General features: G+C 39.0%; 1 protein-coding gene across 1 annotated transcript in view; it reads left to right on the forward strand.

Moving 5' to 3' along the window:
• GPC5 (glypican 5) overlaps nucleotides 1-26,245 on the forward strand; it is a gene marked incomplete at its 3' end in the record, with an annotated part of 835,169 nt that overhangs the window by 371,657 nt on the left and 437,267 nt on the right. Inside the window, exon 5 of the mRNA XM_068984785.1 lies at nucleotides 22,079-22,204. Within this exon, the coding sequence (XP_068840886.1) occupies nucleotides 22,079-22,204 (126 nt within the window). The remainder of the gene's footprint in view (nucleotides 1-22,078; nucleotides 22,205-26,245) is intronic.

A 26,245-nucleotide genomic window follows, 5' to 3' on the forward strand; every position in this document is an offset into this window, starting at 1 on the left:
CTTCCAGATGTTCAAGCTGGTTTTAGAAAAGGCAGAGGAACCAGAGATCAAATTGCCAACATCTGCTGGATCATGGAAAAAGCAAGAGAGTTCCAGAAAAACATCTGTTTCTCCTTTATTGACTATGCCAAAGCCTTTGACTGTGTGGATTGCAATAAACTGTGGAAAATTCTGAAAGAGATGGGCATACCAGACCACCTGACCTGCCTCTTGAGAAACCTATATGCAGGTCAGGAAGCAGCAGTTAGAACTGGACATGGAACAACAGACTGATTCCAAATAGGAAAAGGAGTACGTCAAGGCTGTATATTGTCACCCTGCTTATTTAACTTATATGCAGACTACATCATGAGAAACTCAGGGCTGGAAGAAGCACAAACTGGAATCAAGATTGCCGGGAGAAATATCAATAACCTCAGATATGCAGATGACACCACCCTTATGGCAGAAAGTGAAGAGGAACTAAAAGGCCCCTTGATGAAAGTGAAAGTGGAGAGTGAAAAAGGTGGCTTAAAGCTCAACATTCAGAAAACAAAGATCATGGCATCTGGTCCCATCACTTCATGGGAAATAGATGGGGAAACAGTGGAAACAGTGTTAGACTCTATTTTTTTGGGCTCCAAAATCACTGCAGATGGTGACTGCAGCCATGAAATTAAAAGATGCTTACTGCTTGGAAGGAAAGTTATGACCAATCTATATAGTATATTAAAAAACAGAGATATTACTTTGCCAACAAAGGTGCATCTAGTCAAAGCTATGGTTTTTCCTGTGGTCATGTATGGATGTGAGAGTTGGACTGTGCAGAAAGCTGAGCACTGAAGAATTGATGCTTTTGAACTGTGGTGTTGGAGAAGACTCTTGAGAGTCCCTTGGACTGCAAGGAGATCCAACCAATCCATCTTAAAGGAGATCAGTCCTGGGTGTTCATTGGAAGAAATGATGCTAAAGCTGAAACTCCAATACTTTGGCCACCTCATGCAAAGAGTTGACTCATTGGAAAAGTCTCTGATGCTGGGAGAGATTGGGGGCAAGAGGAGAAGGGGATTATAGAGGATGAGATGGCTGGATGGCATCACTGACTTGATGGACATGAGTTTGAGTAATCTCTGGGAATGGTGATGGACAGGGAGGCCTGGCATGCTGCGATTCATGGGGTTGCAAAGAGTTGTAGATGACTGAGTGACTGAACTGAACTGAAAGATTCTACAGGTCAGTTTTATCAGTGTAGAAGGGGACTACACAGAGGCAGGAAGGGAAAATTACTGGGAATTGTCCTGAAGAGTGGCTGTCATACCACTTCACCCACCTAGATGAGGGTGTAAACTCCCACCTACCTCACCCCCTTGGTGACACCTTGCAGGCAATGACTAATGTACACAGGGAGATACAAGGCTTGCCTTTGCTCAAGGTGGTGGGAACAAATATGTGGTGAAATTCATGCTGCAGCTCTCCTGTGGGATCTGGCTGAAGCTGAACCGACATCACTGCTTAACTGCTATTGCCCTTCTCTTAAGAACAGTCCCTCAATAGATCTCCTGCATCCACATCCCTTTCTCAGATGCTGCCTCTAGGAGATCTGACCTAGACACATCTGAAAAAGTTCCTAAAATAAATGTGGAATGTTGTTGTTCAGTCGCTCATCTGTGTCCAGCTCTTTGTGACTCCATGGACTGCAGCACACCAGGTTTTTCTGTTCTTCGTTATCTCCAAGAGTTTGTTGAAACTCATGGCCATTGAGTCTGTGATACCATCAAACTATCTCATCCTATGTCATCCCCTTCTCCTCCTGCCTTCAATCTTTCCCAGGATCATGGTCTTTTTCAGTGAGTCAGCTCTTATCATCAGGTGGCCAAAGTATTGGAGCCTCAACTTGAGCATCAGTCATTCCAATAAATATTCAGAGTTGATTTCCTTTAGGATTGACTGGTTGGATCTCCTTGCAGTCCAAGGTGCTCTCAAGAGTCTTCTCCAACAACACAGTTCAAAAGCATCAGTTCTTTGGCACTAAGACTTCTCTATAGTCCAACTCTCATATACATACAGGACTACTGTAAAAACTACAGCTTTGACTATATGGACCTTTGTCAGCAATGTGATGTCTCTGGTTTTGAATATGTTATCTAGGTTGCTCATAGCTTTTCTTCCAAGGAGCAAGCATCTTAATTTCGTGGCTGCAGTTACCATCTGCAGTGATCTCAGAGCCCAAGAAAATAAAGTCTATCACTTTTTCCATTTTCTCCATCTTTTTGCCATGAAGTGATGGGACCAGATGCCATGATTTTCGTTTTTTGAATGTTGAATTCTAAGCCAGTTTTTTCATTCTCTTCTTTCACCTTCAGTAGGCTCTGTAGTTTTTCTTCATTTTCTACAATGCAGAATGGCCAAAATGCAGAATAAGTGTGAACTAAGGCAGAAGTGACAGACTTTATTTTCTTGGGCTCCAAAATCCCTGTGGATGGTTGAAAGGTTGTTGCTGAACCATGCAAAGATGCTGGGATTCTTGGCCTCCGGAGGAGAATTCAATCTGGGGCCAGAGATGAGGCCTGATCTCTCAGAGCTTTTGTGTAATACAGTTTTATTAAAGTATAAAGGAGATAGAGAAAGCTTCTGACATAGACATCACAAGGAGGTAGAAAGAGTACCCACTTGCTAGTGTTAGCAGTGGAGTTATATACTCTCCAGTGAATCCAAAGAATGTCTGGAGGTTGTAAAGACCTCACCAGACCTACTCCCATAATTTACATTTTAAGATAACAGGATTAGCCAGAAGGTTTAATCCAGAGACTGTCCTCAGGCAGGATACATTGTTATATAATCCTAAGGAATGTAGAGGAAACAAAATTTATCCTTTCTTCCTCCTTGATAATTTCAGACCCCTCTCTCCTTGGGGACCCCTGCCTAGGAAATGACTCTCTCATGGTGACTGCAGTCACAAAATTAAAAGGCAAAGTTTGCTCCTTGGGAGAAAAGGTATGACGAAAGTAGACAGCATATTCAAAAGCAGAAACATCAGTTTGCTAACAAAGGTCCATATAGTCAAAGCTATGGCTTTTCCAGTAGTCATGTACAGGTGTAAGAGTTGGACCATAAAGAAGGTTGAGTGCCAAAGAATTGATGCTTTCAAACTGTGTTGTTGAAGAAGACTCTTGAGAGTCCCTTGGACAGCAAGGAGATGAAACCAGTCAATCCTAAAGAGAATCAATCCTGAGTATTCATTGAAAGGACTGATGCTGAAGCTGAAGTTCCAATACCTTGGCCATGTGATGCAAAGAACTGACTCATTTGAAAAAACCCTGATGCTGGGAAAGATTGAAGGCAGGAGGAGAAGAGGACAACAGAGAATAAAATGATTGGATGGCATCACTGACTCAATGAACATGAGTTTAAGCAAACTAAGGGAAATAGTGAAGGACTGGGAAGCCTCAAGTGCTGAAGTCCATGGGGTCACAACTAGTTGGATATGACTTAGTAAGTGAACAACAACAACAAAGTATCATCACCTGTCCTAAATATTGATATTACTCTCTATGTTCCTAAGTTCCTAACTTTTTTCTTTTATTCCTTCCTCTTCTTCCTCTGAATTCATACAGAACCTTTCTGTTAAAAGCACTGCCTTCTTGTTCTGTTTGTAACATCTGAAGAAGGAAATTTACTAATTAAATTCTGTCCCTGGATCTAAGGGTTGTGCTAAGCTTGTTGATGGAGTCTGGAAAAAGAGGAACTGAACTATAGTTTATCATTATTATTATTTTTTTTTAAATCACGTTTTGGAGATGCATTTTGTTGATCAAAATTCATTTGGGTGTTTCCAAACCTGAATGAACTTTTTGGCCACCCCAATACTTATTTAGGCTACCCAATTTTCCCCATGTACATAGTGTGCAAGTAATGAGCTAATTGGAGACTTGAAATGATTGATACATACCAGTTCTGGAGGTCTCTGAAAGTTGACAAAGGTGAGGAAAAGCTACTACTCCTTTAAACATCTAGCAAAGCATCACTATTTAGCTTTCCTTGGGCAGAAACCAAGTCAACACAGCTGTAAAGAACATCACCCTCATATAACTAAACCAGCCCGGGCAGAGTGCTTTTGCTGTGGCAGTTCCTGCTCTCTGCTTGATTTCTTGAAGTTAGCTGGTAAGAATAAGCTATTAGCAAGCTTAAATCGGTGATAATTAGCTGTACATTATTATTTCAAAGCGGTGTTGCTGTGCCAATTAAGTGGGTAATTAGGAAAACCCCAGGACAGTAAATTAAGGCAGAGTCTCAACACCAGTGCCCCATCTGTTCTACAGCAAGCATTCCAATTAGCCAAGCTTCTCATTTAAGAATATGCCAATTAAGGGGATGGGCTGCATGCATAAGTGTGTATCAGGAATAATAGAGACTGTGTTGGGTCTTAGTAAATGTAAAATATTTTTAATGTCATAGGTGATTTTGATCTAAAGGTGGGGAAAGGAGAATTTTTAGATATCCTGGATTTTTAATGTTGGAAACAAAATATAATTTAAATTATTTTCTGAGTTTTTGTTTCTCTTAATTTTCTCTTCAGAACTGAATTGAGATATTGTATCAAAAGGAAGTTCCATTCTAATGTGATTATTAAATCTCGATTTGAGTGAGGATTCTACCACTTGGAACATTAGACAGTTTTATTTGTTGAGGGTGAGAAATAAAAAGGACATTTGAAATTGCATAGTTTAAGGACAGGAATGAATCAGGGCATCATTCTTATTCAGGATGGGTCTGTCTATGAAAGCAAATTAATTTATCCCTGTGCATCTCAAAAGAACACAGTAATATGGTTAAAAATAACTAAATTATAATAGGAAAAATTCTAAACATATACTGAATGAGGAACACTCAATATTATATTTTGTATGATTGCAAGACAGCTCAGAAGGCTCAGTTAGCTTTATTAAATAGGGTCAGGTAGCTTAAAATTCATGAATTCATAGCTATATTGTCAAATACTTTATTAGTGAAAGCACAGTTAATTTTTAAAATTCTTGATGTGTGTTTGGATACATGATTCTTTTATATGAGTAAGTCATTATTGACACACTGAGCTTAATGAATTGTCTATACACATAATCAGTGGATGAAAGTATCCACAGTTCAGGAAAAAGTCAGCTCTTTGAGAAAAAAATTATAAGCATTTGTAGGACTGGAGAAAACAATTTCCAATCTATTTCCTAAAAGGAAGTTAGTGCTTCTTTGAGGTGCCATGGATATTTATTACCTGTAAGTTTAATTTACTAAAATAAAGGTCATGTTCCCTTCTATGAGAACATTGCTGTTTAATTTAAAACAGTGCTTAGTGAGTAGTGGCAGTGAGGGCACCCAGAGCAGGGCAGGTCAAGGCATGCCTTCAGATGAGGGGCGAGAGGCCAGGCCAGAGCAGGGCTAAAAAAACAGGAGCACAAGGCAGGCCAGCGTCAAGCCCTGTGTGAGTAATGGAGAGCAGGACCCCTGGGGTCAAAACCCAGGCACACAGGAAGAAGGAATGCCAGAAGGCAGAGCAAACATGTGGCAAAAGTTTAGGCTAGTGGTGCTTAACCTTTTGTGGGTCATGTATTCTACTGAGAACCTGATAAAATCTCTCAGAACAAGAAAGTTCATAAACAAATACATGTAAAATTTTGCTGCACTGCAAAGCAAATTGCTCCAGTTAAGCTGAGTGTTAAATATAATGATTTCAAACTGGGTTTGCTCTACATTTTAGATGTTCATGGATAAATTAATGACCATTTCATGAAATATCGGAAACTATTTCCAAACTATAGGATACGTAACTGTCAACAATATATGTGCTGAAAGGAGAGATGGTGCCAACTGCTTGCTATAAACTAGAAATTAAAATTGTGATGGTCTTAGAGGTTTGGTGTCCAATGGATGCTGCTCACTTTCTGTTTTGATGGTGACAATTATTGAAAATTACAGGAAGCAAACTTATGTGGTTATCAGCGTCTGCAGTTAGAACTCTCATAGCTATAGGCTATCAGGGAACATGAGATTTATTCTAAATTCTGCAAGTTATTTACATCCATAGTCCATAATGCTTTAGGCCTCAAGTTAATCTGTGACATCTGTATTACTGAGACTGTCAAATTTAAGTTAATGTGAGTAGAAATAAATCTCTCCAAATTTCTCACTACAAAAAGAATAATAAAATATATTTCTCAGCTACAGGAAAAATGACCTTTAAGTTGGACACTTTTCTAACTGCTTCTCCAAAACCCTTCTATTTCCCAGCAAATAACAGCTTTGCCAGATGAACTTAGAGGCTTTTCAGTAGTGTTTTATAATAATGACTGTAGGGTTATATCATTTATGTGGCTCAAATTATTCCCCCACCAAGAAAACCAAATTGTCAATGAAATTTTCCTTATCTAATATACCTGAAAGCAACTTCCTTCCTTTTCACAAAAGGTGAATATTTTATCCATTTTCCTTTGGAAAGTCTGTGAACATCTGGAGTTGAAAAGAACCCCAAATTCAGCTTCCATTTTTTCACTCCAATTTTTTAAGAGGTGAGGAGGAATTAAATTTGTGTTGTATTGAAATTGATGATTTTTATAGGAGTGCATAAAAGATATTTCAGAATTTTTAGCAGAATCTATGGGGCATACATCAGGATAATGCGATGCTTCTTTCTTTTACTAAAGTAGCAAAATTAGTTGTCCTATGAGTGCTCCATCTACAGCAGGAGTACTGAGCTCTTTCTTTCTCTTGGTTTAAATCTATCATCAGCATTTAAAGTGTCCAAATCATGCATACAGATAAGAGGGGAAAATGGAGAGTAGGTAGACCCGAGAGAGAGTCTTATTTTTATCCAGTTGCATGTTGAATAGAATTAATAAAGCTACCAATTTTTACATAGTAGTGCTCAAAATAGAAGAAACATATTTATAGAGTGAATTTTATCATTTAATGGAAGCTTTGCTTTTTTTCAATTTTTCTCATCTTCACTCCAAGACACCCATTTATCTCAACCGTTTCCAGAAACACCATGGTCTCCAGAATCATATGTGAAATATTTTGTTTAAAGGTGCAACTGATGAAAGCTTGAAGGTAGTTCTGGGATGTTTCTTTCTGTTTAAGCCTATATTCATAGACTTACAGACTTGCAGATCAAATTTTCTTCCAAATAATATGATTTATTCTGGTTGATGACTTTTGAAGATTAACAGTTTAAACACTCTTTTGGCTGTGTTAGTTTGACTCTCCTTCAGTAAGAATCTTGTTAGACATGGAACACTGCAACTTTGGCGACCTGCAAATTGAGTGAATCCAAAGGATTTATAATATTTTATGGTATTTGTTTTGCCTACATTTTGCAATGTAAGCTAAATGTAAACAGAGATATATGTGAATAATCATAATGGAAGGATGTATTACTTTGACTCTGATCATATGCACAGTATTTTAGATGTCATAATTGGGTAAATGTGATTATACATTATTCAGTATTCTGTGCTGACTTTCAGAAGTTGGAAATACAATAATATCTGAGTTACATGTGATATTCAAAATTAATTTTTTTCCAAAATGAGAATTACTAGAATAGTAGGAATAAAATTGAAGACTAAAATAATTTATTTTCTTTGAGCCTTGTTAACTGTAGATTTCCTGATCTTAAAGCCCATTTTTATATCAAAATCCAGGAACCACAAGTATTTGCACTGAGAGGTATACGTAAGTAAAAATGCAAGTGAGAATAATTTGTGCAAGGCATATATTAACTCTCAGACAAATTTGTGGATGGTGGTAACCAGGGATATCTGATTTAAGTCATTAAATAAAAAAGGAAAGAAAAGAAAATAGGAAGAAGCCAAATTATTGGTAGACTATTAAAGTGAAAGTAATTTTAATGTTCTGATGCTGAGAGAGGAAAGTATTGTCCAGAATGTTTTTTTCTTTTTTTGGCCCCTAAGTTACGGAGTTTATTGTTAAAATGTTAGCAAGCACAGGAAACATCCTACTGGAAAAGAAAGTAAGATTCAAGTTTCGACATAAAATCCTGAATCTCAGAATGGAGTTATAGTGTTTCTTTGTATAAATGACCTGTATTAGAGTCATTGGATTTGTAAATATTCTGTTTGGCTAAACCTTCTCATTGGTCTTGACTCAGTCAAGTCCTAGACTTTTTTTTTCCTATTGTGAAATTAATAGCATGCTTCTTTCAACTGGTCGAGTGAGTAAATGATGGCATATTTTTATTAAAATGAACACAAAGTTATGAGATAGGAGAAATTATATTATATCTCCTTTGGGACAGATGCTCAGTTTTATATTCTCCAATTTGTTTAAATATTGGATGTTTGGCCCTGTGTTTATTTTTACAAATGAGTTAAGGTCTTTGTTTAAAGTTCTTTTTTAATGGAGAACAGAGTCAGTGCTCTCTGAGGTGCATTTTTATGACATGGGAAAATGATATGAGAGCTTGTTTTGCAAACCTAGTTTTGACATCAGGTTTAAATCACTCTTTTTAGAGCAGGATGCTTTCAGAAAGGATGCTTTTTACTGGGACATTAAATGGTAACATGTTGGATTTGAGGAATATTGAAAAATGAGAATAGACATGTCCATATCAATTGTATAGGTGGCTATCATTGTCCAGCTCAGGGCCGGTATAAAACCACCACTAGGGAGCCTTAAACACACAGCACTTGTCAGAAAAGAATCCTCTGCAGAGAAGATGGAAGGATGTCGGTGTGTTGCGTGTTTCCAGTGCTCTTTCTCATCATTTTCTCTGGTACCCCCCAGCCTACCCACCTAGTTCAACCCCTTCAGCCCTTTTGAGAGGTAGGGAAATCCTGTCTCGTGAACAAGAAGATTTCCTATCAGGAGGGAGAAACCTGGAATCATTTTTAGTCAGAAGAGACTCCCCTCTTGGAGAATGGTGCCAGTTCTGAGGTCTCGGCTTTCATCATGAGCAGCGGGTTCAGGTGTGGTTCAGAGAGCAGACTTTATGATAGTTACTAGTTTAGAAAAGATAGTATTTTCTTTTAAAATCAAATATGAATGCAATGTGCTTGAAACATTTCCATTTGTGATAAAATGTGCTGGTGCCATTTATTGCTGTGTTTCTTTGTGTTACATTCCCACATCTCTTCCCACATCTCTGCCGGCATCATGAATAAAGCCTGTGTAAAAAGGGGCCAACAAACTTGACTTCAGTGTCCTGATAGCCAATCTTCCTGCATGTATTTAATTATTTTCAAGTTTTTACAACAATACCCCTTATTGCCATAGAACAGAAATCTAAAGAATTCTTTAGAAATCTCTTCTCAAGATCTATGCAAATATTTTGTCAAATAGCATGACTTTGTTGAGAATTAAGTCAAATGATGAAATACAGAATTGCTAAAGAAAATAGTCCTTATCTAGAAACATGTGATTATGTATTTCCTCTGCAGGACAGGAGACTGACACTTTAAATATCTCCTGTTTGACAACCGTGGTCAAACCCGTCCACAGGTTTGAGACTGTTCATTAGTGCCACATTAACCTTAACTTTGCCTCAGGCCATTAACTAGCAAACTGCACATTTGACCTTTGTTCTACAGATATTTTCAAACAGTGTGCGAGGTACTGCTTTTAATTTGGGTTCTGTATTAATGTGTGGACTGATGTGAGGGCTAAAAAAATCGATATATGTCATTAACTACAGAAACGTGTGTTCTGAAACATTCTGCAGACAAAAGTTCCACTCAAAAATCAGATTCTTCTCCAACACTTTTTCAGATAATTAGCTTTGCTCAAAATAAGAAATAGTCTCTTTTATATTGTGTTCAAGGGAAAAAGAGCAAGGAAGTGCTCTATGTGACAGTTGATAAACATTTTAAAGTGGAAACAAATGCCCACTAGGTGAAGACCTAAGATTAGAGGTATGCCTTTTGAACATAGCTCTGTTTCCAGCAATGTCTCATGAAACAAAATGCAAAATCAAATGTAGATTGGAGCCATATGCTTAAGTGAAAACAGCTCCCTGAAATATCAGCAAAGTTTGAAATGTGTGGTTATCACTCTTCAAATACTACATATGAGGAACATGTCAGTCTTATAAATTAAGAAGTAAAAGTTGGCTTAGTGGGATATTTTGATAAATTATACCAGCATCGTTGTATTCAGAGTTTGGAATAGTATATAGCTGTATAAAAATAACTAAGATCTAGATTTATTAACCTGAAAAGCGTTCATGAAATATTGTCAAGCAAGAAAAGTCAGTTGCATTTATGTGTATAGCTTGGTCCTAGTTTTATAAAATGAAACCATCTCTATCTTGATATGTCTGTTTTTTGTTATGTGTTAGGGTGTACATAGCGGAAGCTGAAGAAAGCACCCTGGGATGTTGTCATTACTTACCTCAGGAGGCATGATGGAAATACTTCAGAGGGACAGCTATGAATTTATTCTTCATGTGCCTTTTAATTATTTTACCACTCACCAAAATATCTGTTACTTTTGTCATTAAGGGCTTCCCTGACAGCTTAGTTGGTAAAGAATCCACCTGTGATGCAGGAGACCCCAGCTTGAAATCTGGGTTGGGAAGATCCTCTGGAGAAGGGAAAAGCTACCCACTCCAATATTCTTGGACTTCCCTTGTGGGTCAAAAATGATTAAAGTTGAATGATGATGGTAAAGACAGTTGGAAGTGTCACTTAGTTTGTCACTTAGTTTTAGAGTAGTATCTGGACATCCCTGTGTCAACCAAACTAGACATGACAACTTCAGGGTGAATTGCATTTCCTTTCATATTTTTTTTCCCCATGTGATGGATCAGGAGACCTTTCTGGCACTATTGGCCTCCAGGGAACGGGAAGTGAGGAAGTGCTAACTATGCTGGCCCATGTTCCTGTTGCCTCCAGTCAGCTCAGGGCAAACAAGGCTGGAAGCTATGAAGGAACAATTGTGCTCCAGCTTTTTCCCTCTTTCCTGTGCTAGCACAGTGTGCAAAGCTGTTCATTAGTTAGTGATCAGAATTTACTCCACAACCTACTATATATTTCAAATTGGTAAAGAGATATAGATAAATCCTGTGTAAATATGTTGCTTTCTAAATCCAGATTTTGGCAGGAAGAAGTGATGTATCCTAGTCTACCAGTCTACAACTAAAGTGTGCTCTGTAAAAAGCAAGATGGCTTCTGTAAAATTTTAAAAATAGAGGGAAATATTCTTCTCTCCAAAGTCATTCAACTTTGATTTGTCAAACATCCCATATCTGCCCTACGTTGCAAAGTGATGGCATTTTTATTAATTAATTAATGAAAATAGTCTTGAGGTCTGTGTTGACTAAATGCCTGACTCAATAAAGGACAGAAATGGTAGGGACCTAACCAAAGCAGAAGATATTAAGAAGAGGTGGCAAGAATACACAAAAGAACTGTACAAAAAAGATCTTCATCACCCAGAAAATCACAATGGTGTGATCACTCACCTAGAGCCAGACATCCTGAAATGTGAAGCCAAGTGGGCCTTAGGAAGCACCACTACGAACAAAGCTAGTGGAGGAAGTGGAATTCAAGTTGAGCTATTTCAAATCCTGAAAGATGATGCTGTGAAAGTGCTGCACTCAATATGCCAGCAAATGTGGAAAACTCAGCAGTGGCCACAAGACTGGAAAAGGTCAGTTTTCATTCCAATTCCAAAGAAAGGCAATGCCAAAGAATGCTCAAACTACCGCACAATTGCACTCATCTCACATGCTGGTAAAGTAATGCTTAAAATTCTCCAAGCCAGGCTTCAGCAATACATGAACCGTGAAATTCCAGATGTTCAAGCTGGACTTAGAAAAGGCAGAGGAACCAGAGATCAAATTGCCAACATCCGCTGGATCATGAAAAAAGCAAGAGAGTTCCAGAAAAACATCTCTTCTGCTTTATTGACTATGCCAAAGCCTTTGACTGTGTGGATCACAACAAACTGTGAAAAATTCTGAAAGAGATGGGCATACCAGACCACCTGACCTGCCTCTTGAGAAACCTATATGCAGGTCAGGAAGCAACAGTTAGAACTGGACATGGAACAATAGACTGGTTCCAAATAGGAAAAGGAGTGTGTCAAGGCTGTATATTGTCACCCTGCTTATTGAACTTACATGCAGAGTACATCATGAGAAATGCTGGGCTGGAAGAAGCACAAGCTGGAATCAAGATTGCTGGGAGAAATATCAATAACCTCAGATATGCAGATGACACCACCCTTATGGCAGAAAGTGAAGAACTAAAGAGCCTCTTGATGAAAGTGAAAGAGGAGAGTGAAAAAGTTGGCTTAAAGCTGAACATTCAGAAAATGAAGATCATGACATCTGGTCCCATTACATCATGGCAAATAGATGGGGAAACAGTGGAAACAGTGTCATACTTTATTTTATGGGGCTCCAAAATCACTGCAGATGGTGACTGCAGCCATGAAGTTAAAAGACACTTAGTGTTTGGAAGGAAAGTTATGACAAACCTAGACAGCATATTCAAAAGCAGAGACATTACTTTGCCAGCAAAGGTCTGTCTAGTTCAAGGCTGTTAGTTTCTCCAGTGGTCATGTATGGATGTGTGAGTTGGACTGTAAAGAAAGGTGAGCACCGAAGAATTGATGCTTTTGAACTGTGGTGTTGGAGAAGACTCTTTAGAGTCCCTTGAACTGCAAGGAGATCCAACCAGTGCATTCTAAAGGAGATCAATCCTGGGTGTTCATTGGAAGGACTGATGTTGAAGCTGACACTCCAGTACTTTGGCCACCTGATGAGAAGAGCTGACTCATTTGTAAAGATCCTGATGCTGGGAAAGACTGAGGGCAGGAGTAGAAGGGGACTACAGAGGATGAGATGTTTGGATGGCATCACTGACTCGATGGACATGGGTTTAGGTGGACTCTGGGCGTTGGTGATGGACAGGGAGGCCTGGCGTGTTGCGGTTCATAGGGATGCAAAGAGTGGAACATGACTGAGTGACTGAACTGAACTGAACTAAAATAACTAACTTAGCAAATAACTAATTTCATCACTTTTCATAAGTCCTTTCACTTTGGTTTTCAATTTCCTTAGTTATAAAGTAAGAGACTACACATTAGGATCCCTGTAGAAAGCTTTTAGACAAACCCAGATGCCAGGGTCCTATCCCAAATACAAAATCTGAATGTCTGAGGGAGAAATTGAGGTGTAGTTTGTACTTCCTTGGTGATGATAAAGTGCATTTAGGGCAGGACACTACTGGATCAAATAGTCTCTAAGTCTTTTTCTAACACTTGTTTTTATAATATAGCATATCTATAATGTATTAATTTTGATGGGTATCTTACACAGCAGTGTGATTAAATATTAATGTATCCCTATATGTTAATTTTGTCATCATGCATTATATATGTATATGTGTATATAGAGGGAGCCCTGGAGAAGGGAATGGCAACCCACTCCAGTATTCTTGCCTGGGAAATGCTATAGACAGAGGGGCCTGGTGGGCTACCATTCATGGGGTCCCAAAGAGCCTAAAATGACTGAGTGATTAACACAAAAACATATCGAGGGAAACTCTGTCTTGAACCTGTTTGGAAGATCTGGGACAGTTTGTAGCCCTGCCCTCTGGATTTTTTCCAATTTCTAATTCAACACACTAGAAAGGTCCTTTGGATCTTTCTCCACAATCTTGGAGCAGATCTCCTAATTCACATTTTCCCATCAGCCATGCTCCCTAAGGACTTTTAATTATATTTGACTGTGCTGGGTCTCTGTTGTTTCCTGGGCTTTTCTCTAGCTGGGTGAGCGGGGGCTACCCTCTAGTTGCAGTGCTCAGGTTCTCATTGCAGTGGCCTCTCTTGTTCCTGAGCATGGGCTCAGGGTGCGAGGGCTTCAGCAGCCACAGCTTGAGGCTCAGTAGTTGCAGCTCCCAGGCTTTAGAGCACAGGCTCAATAGTTGTGGAGTTACACAGTATGTTGGATCTTCCCAGACCAGGGAACCCCTGTCTCCTGCATTGGCAGGCAGATTCTTTACCAATGAGCCACCAGGGAAGCCCTATCATTATCATATTTTTAAAATGTATTTAGTATGGAAACTACTAATTCTGGAAGTTGTTAAAAACTAACAGTGCATCTGGGCCAATTTAACAAGAATTTGTTGGTTGCCTGTGGGGTACCAAACTGGAGTCTAAACCCTTGGGATATAAAGCAGACATGGCTCTTGTCTTTAGAGAACACACCCTTTAATCAGAGAGGCAGGCAGACAGACAGAGGAATTGTAATACCAGATAACCAGGGGTATAGAACAGATGCCAATTGTGGCATGAGAAACACACTGGACCAATAAAAGCTTCAAAGTCTGGTTAGGCCAGGATTTAGAGAGGAGATGAGAATTAGCTGGATCCTGAAGGATGGAGAAGGAAATGACCACCCACTCCAGTGTTCTTGCCTGGAGAATCCCAGGGACGGGGAAGCCTGGTGGGCTGCCGTCTATGGGGTCGCACAGAGTTGGATACAACTGAAATGAGTTAGCAGCAGAAGGATGGGTAGATGTTTGGGGGAATGAAATAGGAGGGAAGGCCATTCTGGGAAGAAGCCCATCATTGGGTTTAGAAGTAAAAAAATTGTTTTTGTTCCGAACCTTTGGGTTCCCTCATTGCAGGACATACAGGAGAAATGGGTTTGATCCCTGGGTCAGATCTCCTGAGGAGGAAGTAGAGACTCACTTCAGTAATCTTACCCAGAGAATTCCATGGATAGAGGAGCCTGACAGGCTATCGTATATAAGGTCTCAAAGAGTCAGACACAATGGAGCACACACACATACATACATGTATGCCCACTTCAGATCAGCAGGAGCAATGCCTAAGAGTGTTTGCCCTGGCTTTAAGCATCAGAATGGCAGAGCAGCTGCCATCTGAAGCATTGCCTGTCATCAGAGGAAAGGGAAACAGAAACTGGCAAAGCCACATAGGTCCACAAAGCTTAAGCCAGGAGGGAAAAACACTGCTTCTGTGTATATGTCTGGAAGTCAGATAGCCAAAGCTACCCCCAAAGAACCTTGGTGCCCAGAAGGTAGAGAATTGGAACAAATGAATGATCACGTAATTTATCTTCTTCCCTTTTACACACAAAAGGACTGGAAAAGGTCAGTTTTCATTCTAATCCCAAAGAAAGGCAATGTCAAAGAATGCTCAAACTACCACACAATTGCATTCATCTCACACACTAGTAAAGTAATGCTCAAAATTCTCCAAGCCAGGCTTACACAATATGTGAACCATGAACTTCCAGATGTTCAGAACAGCTGGTTTTAGAAAAGGCAGAGGAACCAGAGATCAAATTGCCAACATCCACTGGATCATGGAAAAAGCATGAGAGTTCCAGAAAAACATCTATTTCTGCTTTATTGACTATGCCAAAGCCTTTGACTGTGTGGATCACAACAAACTGTGAAAAATTCTGAAAGAGATGGGCATACCAGACCACCTGACCTGCCTCTTGAGAAACCTATATGCAGGTCAGGAAGCAACAGTTAGAACTGGACATGGAACAATAGACTGGTTCCAAATAGGAAAAGGAGTACGTCAAGGCTGTATATTGTCATCCTGCTTATTTAACTTCTATGCAGAGTACATCATGAGAAATTCTGGGATGGAAGAAGCACAAGCTGGAATCAAGATTGCTGGGAGAAATATCAATAACCTCAGATATGCAGATGACACCACCCTTATGGCAGAAAGTGAAGAGGAACTAAAAAGCGTCTTGATGAAAGTGAAAGAGGAGAGTGAAAAAGTTGGCTTAGAGCTCAACATTCAGAAAACAAAGATCATGGCATCTGGTCCCATCATTTCATGGGAAATGGATGGGGAAACAGTGGAAACAGTGTCAGCCTTTATTTTTCTGGGCTCCAAAATCACTGCAGATGGTGACTGAAGCCATGAAATTAAAAGACGCTTAGTCCTTGGAAGGAACATTATGACCAACCTAGACAGCATATTCAAAAGCAGAGACATTACTTTGCCGACTAAGGTCCATCTAGTCAAGGCTATGGTTTTTCCTGTGGTCATGTATGGATATGAAAGTTGGACTGTGAAGAAAGCTGAGCACTGAAGAATTAATGCTTTTGAACTGTGGTGTTGGAGAAGACTCTTGAGAGTCCCTTGGACTGCAAGGAGATCCAACCAGTGCATTCTGAAGGAGATCAGCCCTGGGATTTCTTTGGAAGGAGTGATGCTAAAGCTGAAACTCCAGTACTTTGGCTACCTCATGTGAAGAGTTGACTCATTGGAAAAGACTCTGATGCTAGGAGGGATTGAGGGCAGGAGGAGAAGGGGACGACAGAGGATGAGATGGCTGGATGGCATCACAGACTCGATGGACGTGAGTCTGAGTGAACTCCAGGAGTTGGTGATGGACAGGGAGGCCTGGTGTGCTGTGATTCATGGGGTCGCAGTCGGTCATGACTGAGTGACTGAACTGAACTGAACTTTCACACACAAATGTGATAAAACCATTTTCATATTCAAATAAGCATGAATCCAAAGAAAAATCAATATTCCTTTTTTGGGACTCCTCAATTCCAGTTTCTCATCTTTTTTTTCATGCTCTTCATACAGCAAATGTGAAGTCTATTATTCTTTATCAAATGCTTTAACTATTCTATTAGTTTGTTAAGACAACTATAACGAAAGAACACAGGCTGGCTGGATTAAATGACAGAAATGGATTTTCTGACAGGTCTGGAGGCTAGAAGCCTAAGATCAAGGTGTTGACAGGTGTGGTTTCTTCTGAGACTTCTCTCCTCAGTTTGCAAATTGCCACCTTCTTGCTGTGTCCTCCCATGTCCTTTCCTCTGAATTCATGTACCTGTAGTGTCTCTTTCTGATTAGAACACTGGTCGGTGGATTAAGACAAACTCATCTTATGTATCTTAGGTAAGTTTAATTACTACTTTAAATGCCCTGTCTCCATATACAGTCATATTGGGGTTTAAGGCTTCAAGATATAAATTTTGGCAAAGGACATGATTCAGTCTAAAACAATTATGGTCACCACATACAGAAGACATTTTTAGTATTTTAATCTGTTTTTCATAATGTCATTTTATACTGAAGAGAATCTCTCTAAATTAAAATTTTTTCATTCTTTAGCTTTCATAACTCTTAGCATTGAAGTTTTTTTTTTTCTTTTGCTCCTACTTTTGAGTCCCTTTGGCTTCTTCTGACTATGTATTATTTGCCTGAGAGATATTATTCATGTTCATGACTTCATTTACCACCTCTGTACATGGTGAATCTGGCATCACACGTCCAGTCCACCAATTTTGGCCCATATATCCAACAGCAAACTTCCATGGTATTCATGGTTCTTATGTCATCCAATGCCTTTTTGAAATGTAGAATCTTGGAGCTTGCCCCCTCCCAAACTGATGAATCCAAATCTACATTTTGGGCAAATCCCCAGATGATGTTATAAATGTTCAGTTTGTAAAATAGGCTTCTACTTGATTACTTTCTCTGGAGATTTAAAAAATCTTGAACTGAATATGTCCAGAATGGAATGAATTATTAATTAGTTTTCCCTCATTCATTGATTTGGTCACTACTCATTGAGTGTACTGTATCCTTTACCATTACTACATTGGTGAACAAAGCAAAGCAGTAATCCCTGCCTACTTCAATTTTTTATTGGAGTATGGAAGACAGATAAGAAATAATAAAACATTGCAAAGAAGTATGTTATACGCTCAAATAGAAAGTTATATGTGCCATGGGAAGATGAAAATCTTGGGCAAAATAAGGGCAACTATTAATATAGTGGGGGACACTGAGAAGGTGATGTTTCCTTTCCTTTATTTCTTTTTTTAAATTTAAACTTTTTTTTTTAATGGCTGATTTACAATGTTGTGTTAGTTTCTGCTTTACAGAGAAGTGAGTCAGTTAAACATACATATGCATCCACTCTTTTTTAGATTCTTTTCTCATATAGGCCATTACAGAGTATTGAGTAGAGTTCCCTGTGCTATAGAGTAGGATCTTATTATCTGTTTTATTTATAGTAGTGTGTATATGTCAATCCAAATCTCCCAATTTATCCCTCCATACGTTTCCTTTATTTCTTACCTCAGGAAAGAATACAGTCTTTTCATCAGTCACCTGATGGAAGACAGTTAAAAGTTATCTTAACGTCTTTACTTTACCTGTGAATTCTAGGTTCCTAATGTTTTTTCTGATGTTGACTGGCAAGTGTGTGTTTTTTTTTTTTCCTCTCCCTATTCTCGTACTTCTCCCTTTCAACTTGGTTATAGTCCCCTTGGTTATAGGCCCTGATGTTGGGAAAGACTGAAGCCAAAAGAAGAAGGGGGTGGCAGAGGATGATGTGGATAGATTCAACTCAATGGATTTGAATTTGAGCAAATTCCCTGAGATAGCAGAGGGTAGAAGAGCCTGGCATGCTGTAGTCCGTGAGCTCTCAAACAGTCAGACACGACTTAGCAACTGAACAACAATAGCGCAACATAGGCCCCTAAGTGACCTCACTGCATTTCTATCTGCTTTCACATTACTGCAGTGACAATGATGGCTGTCACTTGCTGGCTGGGGAACTTTTAATGGCTCTCACTACCTTGTTAATAAAACTGAAACATCTTATGATGATCAAGATGGCTAATTATAATCTTGCCTCCTTCTCCTTTGAAGTATAATTCCCATGAACACACTCCTCACTAGCTAAACTAACTGCAAATGACTCTCTGAACACACAGTGATCTCTTTCCTTTTTACCCCTGCTCATCCTGATCCTTGTTGTTTGCCTCTTCTTTTTTTTCATGAAACATGGAAATGTTATCTTTATGTTTCCTGATTCCTTCTCTGTCCTCAAATATGACACTATTTACTAATACTGTATTATTATTGTGGATTTTTATCAGGATATATATTCTTAGAAGGCTGAGCTGTTTTATTTAGCTGTGGACCCCTGGCACCAACACAGAGCTTGGTACGCCATAGTGTGTAGTATTTTGTGACAAATAATTGATAGGTGATGGTTTATGGAATGAGTGGAAGTCTTCTAAGAGATGATCCTTTCAGAGAGAATGAGGGCAAAGGCATAGAGGTATGTTTGGAGAATAATAAGCATCACACTTTTGTGGAACCCTAAACTGTGGATTGGGTTGCTGAAATTGAGAGAGTGTCTTATATACCTTTCTAAGAAGACTAGATTTCATGCTGTAGAGAATAGAGAGGCATAGATGACTTTACACAAATGAATGGCATAGTCTGTGGACTACCAGATTTGAATTTCTATAGATGAATCTCATGGAGGATGGGAGATGATTGTTATGGAACAAATGGGAGGTATGTCCTCCAGGTGTAGTGATTCCAGTGAAAAGATTAAGACTTAAGCTAAGGCAATGACAGAAGCATTGGAAAGGAGGCTGGAAAATAAAGATGTAAAGTTTCCCTACTACGATATATCGTGTGTGAAAGAAGAAATGAAAGAAGGACACCATTTACCAAGATTGAAGTTGGAGTTTTAGGGGCCATAAAAATATCTATTCATGATCAGTTTGAAAGTCTCCACATCTACCAACTCATGGGAAAAGACCCTGATACTGGGAAAGATTGAGGACAAGAGGAGATGGGGACAACGGAGCTTGAGATTGTAGGATGGCATCACTGACTCAATGGACATGAGTTTGAGCAAACTCCAGGAGATAATGAAGGACAGGGAAGCCTGGCATGCCACAGTCCATGGGGTCACAAAGAGACATGACTGAGCGACTGAATAGCAACAACATCTGCAGCCATTTGTGCCAGGCCTCTTTATTTCCAGAAGATTCTTTGATTCCAAACAGGTGGTCATTTATGTTGGAAAGAAATCAGGCATGGAGTCACACATCTTCTCATTCATTAAACCCCACTCTGTAAGAAAGAACCAGTCAATTTCATCAATTATATTTTAGTAGCTGCAGCATGAGAATTGATGTTTGTTCATGCATTATAATTAGTGGAACATAGCCATCAAGGAGAGACTTATTTTCTAGTAGAGGAAATCGATAAAATATAGACAATCATTTAATTGTGTTAGTGAGAAGATAGAGCATCTTTTTTTCTTTGACTGAGCATGAGCTAGAAATTTGTGCTTCCTGTGACAGTTTTGTTATTACTTGTCTGGTCAAGCTTTGCTAAGGTAAAGTGAAAGTGAAAGTCGCTCAGCTGTATCCGACTCTGTGACACCATGATTATACAGTACATGGAATTCTCCAGGCCAGAATACTGGAGTGGGTAGCCTTTCTCTTCTCCAGGGGATCTTCCCAACCTAAGGATTGAACCCAGGTGTCCTGCATTACAGGTGGATTCTTTACCAGCTGAGCCACAATGGAAGCCCAAGAATACTGGAGTAGGTAGGCAGAAAGTGAAGAGGAACTAAAGAGCTTCTTGATAAAAGTGAAAGAGGAGAGTGAAAAAGCTGGTTTAAAACTCAACATTCAAAAAACAAAGATCATGGCATCTGGTCCTTCACTTCATGACAAATAGATGGGGAAACAATGGAAACAGTGACAGACTTTATTTTCTTGGGCTCCAAAATCACTGCGGATCTTCCTGACCCAGAAATTGAACCAGGGTCTGAAAAGATTGATTAAATACTCACCAGACACTTGCCATTGGAACATCTGATTTTTTCTACGATTGCAAATCTTACATATTTGAAAGCTGTGTTTATCCTTCCAACAGAGTGGTGGTTTTTTACAACTCCAGCAGTTTTATATCACTAGTTCTTGAAATACCAGTGAGAAAAAATTACAAGTTGAAACTTGAGGCTTAGTGCTTTCAAAATTAGATTTAATTTTTAAAAATTTGATTATTCCAGCTATAGTTTATAACCACCCCTGCTGTTTAATTTCACTTTCAAAGAAATTCTTTCAAAAGTATCAATGGGGAATGTGGTTTCATAATTGCAGTAATTTAATCACTCATCTTACAGATTTGTGAAGTTTACTGCCCTTCCAACATTTCCATCTCCTGTCCCTGCCTTTTGGTCCAGGGGACATTTCATCTGGATCAGACTAGTGAGTTTTCTTTTTTCCCCAAAAACAGTTATGTATGTAAAAAAGTTCAAAACTAAAGTCTTTAAGACTTGGTCTTTTGAAATGCTAGAACTCAAGGTTTTGAGACCTCAAAGTGTTGGCTTTAAAACTCCAAAGTCGTGGATTTCCGAATTGAAAAACTGCCGTTTTGTTGAATTTCCTCTTTCCACAATTTATACTGAAAAGGGAAGCAGTATGAGGGGGGAAATAACTTAGCAAATGTATTATACATTACTCACTCCAATCACTTTTATTTTCATGCTACAGAAGTGTGTCACATACCTGAGTTCTCTCATATTTAGTAAAGACGTATTGCTTTTTTTCTTAGACACCAAAGAGAAGACCCAGATGGGAAAATCACCCAAGCCTACTAAACTTTTAATCAGTAAGCAGTTAGTCAGCTCATTGTAAGCCTCTGACATTTCTATATGGAAAAGAAAGTAGTTAGTATCACTAACTGGACTTCCCTGGTGGCTCAGACGGTAAAGCGTCTGCCTACAATGCGGGAGACCTGGGTTCAATCCCTGGGTCGGGAAGATCTCCTGCAGAAGGAAATGGCAACCCAGTCCAGTATTCTTGCCTGGAAAATCCCATGGATGGAGGAGCCTGGTGGGCTACAGTTCATGGGGTCGCAAAGAGTCGGACACGACTAAGCGACTTCACTCACTCACTCACTCAGTATCACTAACTACTGGTAACTACTGGTTTAAATACCAGTAGCTAGTGAGGGCTTTTAGGGAAGCTAAATAAAGTGATATGTGTTTGTGTGTGTGTATGTACTATTCACAATTTCTTGGACCTATACGTATATAAAATGTATACCCAGTGAAAACTTTTATTTAAGAGAATAAAGTTGAATACATTTTTAAAAAGATGTATTTTGTGTCTCTATTGTTAGAGAAGTATTAAAAAAAAAGCAGAGAATTGTAAGAGCTGCCTTCTAAACATTATGCATAACATTATGCCATTTATATTGGCATTTCTTATGAACTTTGGGGTTTAACTGATCTCTTTGTTTTTCCATTCAGAGAATTTATCAACAGCCTTCGACTGTACAGGACATTCTATGGGGGCCTGGCTGATCAACTTTGTGCTAATGAATTAGATGCTGCTGATGGACTACCATGCTGGAATGGAGAAGACATAGTAAAAAGGTATTTTATGTATAGTGATTTATGAAAACCTAGTAGCCACTTTCATGCTTTCTTTTCCCCCCTGTTCTTTAATACGTTACTTCAGTTTTAACTTTGCCCCACAGGTCAGAGGATACATTAATTCCTTCTCTTTTGTTTGTCCAAGAATAATTTGATTTTTTTGGACATTTTAGAAATGTGGATAGCGTTATGTGGTGTTCTAAAAGTTCTCTTGTCTTTGGTATCCATCTATGGCTTACTGAACAGTCTCACTTTTTCTATTAGGTATTATTTAACATCTAGCCAATCTGTCTTATTTCTCAAATATCGTTTTTTTTTTTACTTTAATTTTCTGACTATTTAGAAAGTGAGGAAATTTAGTGAAATGTGAATACCTGGGCAAAGATTTGTTGATCTCTGTGTTTATGTCACCACAGTGTCAATATGGGTTTCACAGGTGGTACTGTAGGTAAAGAACCTGCCTGCCAATGCAGTACACATAACAGATGTGGGATTTGATCTCTGGGTCAGAAAGATCCCCTGAAGGAGGGCATGGCAATCCCCTCCAGTATTCTTGCCTGGAGAATCCCCATGGACAGAGGAGCCTGGTGGGCTACAGTCCATGGAGTTGCAGAGTTGGATGTGGTTGAAGAAACTTAGCACACAGCACAGTGTTCGTATGTCCTCCCTACAGTTGTCTCTGTGAGTGTATGTGAGAAAGTGGGGTGGGGAGAGAGAGAGAGTGATAGAGAGAGCTGGGACTTTTATGTATGTCTGTTGGAAGCATTGTTTATTTATATACTGTCAATTGTTCTCAAGCTCAGGAGTGAATTTTTTTTTACCTTTTTTTTCTCACTGTCTAGCATTTCTTTGAGTTTATTTTCCTTCGCTTCCTATAACTGGTTGTGCTCTCAAGTAATTTCTTGAGCTTGAGAAAGTCCTATTTTCTCTCTAAAACCATAGTGTTGGTCAAAGTAATTGGCAGGAAATTAGTTGATTTTCTAGTGCTGCTAAGTCACTTCAGTCATGTCCGACTCTGTGTGACCCCATACACGGCAGCCCATCAGGCTCCCCCGTCCCTGGGATTCTCCAGGCAAGAACACTGGAGTGGGTTGCCATTTCCTTCTCCAATGCATGAAAGTGAAAAGTGAAAGGGAAGTTGCTCAGTCGTGTCCGACTCCCAGCGACCCCATGGACCACAGCCTACCAGGCTCCTCCATCCATGGGATTTTCCAGGCAAGAGTAACTGGAGTGGGGTGCCATCGCCTTCTCCGTTTCTAGTGCTAGTGATTATCATAGAATGTAGGCCTGTGCTGTGTTCAGATTTGAATGTTTTAGTGTATTTCATATTGAGAAATCTGCCAAAAAATAGGGTGTTAAATTTTCTGATTTATAAACACGCCTACTCCATATAAGGGTAGGTAGTTTAGTTACCACAAAAGTGATGAGTTCATTTAAAATGTCATTTAGCAAATTCAATTTGCTATGATAAACATATACTATAATTAATGTTAGTATAAATTCATGTAGTAAAAACTATTTCTGGGTGATCATATTCATTATAGTTAAAGGTTACATTCCTGATATGGTACAATGCAGAGAAGGCAATGGCACCCCACTCCAGTACTCTTGCCTGGAAAATCACATGGACGGAGAAGCCTGGTAGGCTGCAGTCCATGGGGTCGCTAAGAGTCAGACACGGCTGAGCGACTTCACTTTCACTTTTCACTTTCATGCATTGGAGAAGGAAATGGCAACCCACTCCAGTGTTCTTGCCTGGAAAATGTCAGGGACGGGGGAGCCTGGTGGGCTGCCGTCTATGGGGTCACACAGAGTCGGAAATGACTGAAGTGACTTAGCATGGTAAAATGATTACTTATAGTTTATATTCAAATATCTCATAAGAAATCTTTGATTTCACAGAAAATAATTACTGAAGGTAGGAATTATAATTAAATTTAAATAAAATATTTGGCTGACATGGCTAGTGCTCTTTTCTCATTATGCTCCTTGGATGTTGAAATGTGTTCTTAAATATATCTTTCTTGCCTTTACTGAGAGTAGTCATAGCATGCATAGCATTTTGAGTTCTTGCAGTATTCATGTTAATAAGATTTCTGCCACTTAGATCTAGTTATTAAATTCTACTTTGACTTATACTTTCTCTTTTCCCATTGTTCAAACCAGAATTGAACATTTTTGTGTATTAACAATTTTTCTACAAGGGCTTATGAGAATTTCATGGTGATTAATGAATGATTTAGTTCAGAATATGCATATATTTAATATAAAACATTACATTATATTATACATTTGATTCTAGAGCTGCAAGAGCCCTAGTTTCAATTTTGTCCCATTCCTCTCGATTTTTTGGTCAGGGGGTTGTATAATAGGAAATACTGCTGGAGAAATCAATCGTTTGGGAAAACTTTCCAGAGGGATAGTATTTTTAACTCAAAGATAAACCTACATTTCTCCAAAGAAGACATACAGATGGCTAACAAGCACATGAAAAGATGCTCAACATTGCTCATTATTAGAGAAATGCAGATCAAAACTACAATGAGATATCACCTCACACTAGTCAGAATGGCCATCATCAAAAAGTCTACAAACAATAAATGCTAGGGAGGGTGTGGAAAAAAGGGAACATTCTTGCACTGTTGGTGGGAATGTAAATTGATTCAGACACTATAGAAGATGGTATGGAGATTCCTTAAAGAACTAGGAATAAAACCACCATATAACCCAGCAATCCCACTCCTAGGCATATACTCTGAGGAAACCAAAATTGAAAAAAACACATGTATCCTATTGTTCTTTGCAAAACTATTTACAATGGCTAGAACATGGAAGCAGCCATGTCCATTGACAAATGAATGGATAAAGAAGTGGTGGTACATATATACAATGGAATATTACTCAGCCATAAAAAGGAATGCCTTTGAGTCAGTTCTAATGAGGTGGATGAACCTAGAACCTATTATACAGAGTGAAGTAAGTCAGAAAGAGAAAGATAAATACCATATTCTAACACATATATACAGAATCTAGAAAAATGGTACTGAAAAATTTACTTATAGGGCAACAATGGAGAAACAATCCTGGAGAATAGACTTGTAGACACGGGGAGAGGGAAGGAGAGGGTGAGATGCATGGAAAGAGTAACATGGAAACTTACATTACCATATGTAAAACAGACAGCCAATGGGAATTTGCTGTATGGCTCAGGAAACTCAAACTGGGGCTCTGTGTCAACCTGGATTGGTGGGGAGGGAGATGGCGGGGGGTGTTCAGGAGGGAGGGGATATATGTATACCTATGACTGATTCATGTTGCAGTTTGACAGAAAACAACAAAATTCTGTAAAGCAATTATCCTTCAATAAAAAAATAAATTTTAAAAAATATATATTTTCTTCTACATGATATATATTTTAAGACCTCATTCATGGTTTATGAATAAAGAAAGCTTATTTTTAGCAAGAACTCTCCATGGGAAGGATCCACATTTCTAGTAAAGAAAGTGAGCAATTCTCGTTATTCTCAGTTGCTTGTATCTCCTGTCTTTCTTTTCCACACTACTCAGGCTCCTGTTTGTCAGTTGCTTCCAAGAGCCCTGTGTGACTCCACTTTCCTGTGAACACCTTTCACTTCACTTAATTTTCCCTCATATAGCCCTTCTACCTCATCACCTTAGCTGACATTTTTCCTTCCCTCAGGATGTTTTTCCCCTTTATGTTTTTCCTCTTTTCCCTATCTCATGGGTCACCAATCTACTCCTTGTCCCACCAGGCCAGCCGATGAGCCTCTCACACTAGCTCCCTACCACCTCTCTAGGCTGCTTCCCAAATGAACATTTTTCAAGCCTGATTGTTTTCCAGCACTCAACTAAGGTTTCATAAGAATCATCTCATTGATTTCTCCCCAAAATTTTCTTCCTAATGCTTTAGAGTAAGCTGATTTTGTGGTGTCTCTTTTCTGCTCGATCTTGAGAAAACTCTTATCTGTACCTTAAATTGTAATTTTATTCATGGCTCTGCTAGTTTTTGATATAAATTTG

This window comes from Capricornis sumatraensis, chromosome 12 (genome assembly GCF_032405125.1).
Source record: "Capricornis sumatraensis isolate serow.1 chromosome 12, serow.2, whole genome shotgun sequence".
NCBI classification, from domain to species: Eukaryota; Metazoa; Chordata; class Mammalia; order Artiodactyla; family Bovidae; genus Capricornis; species Capricornis sumatraensis.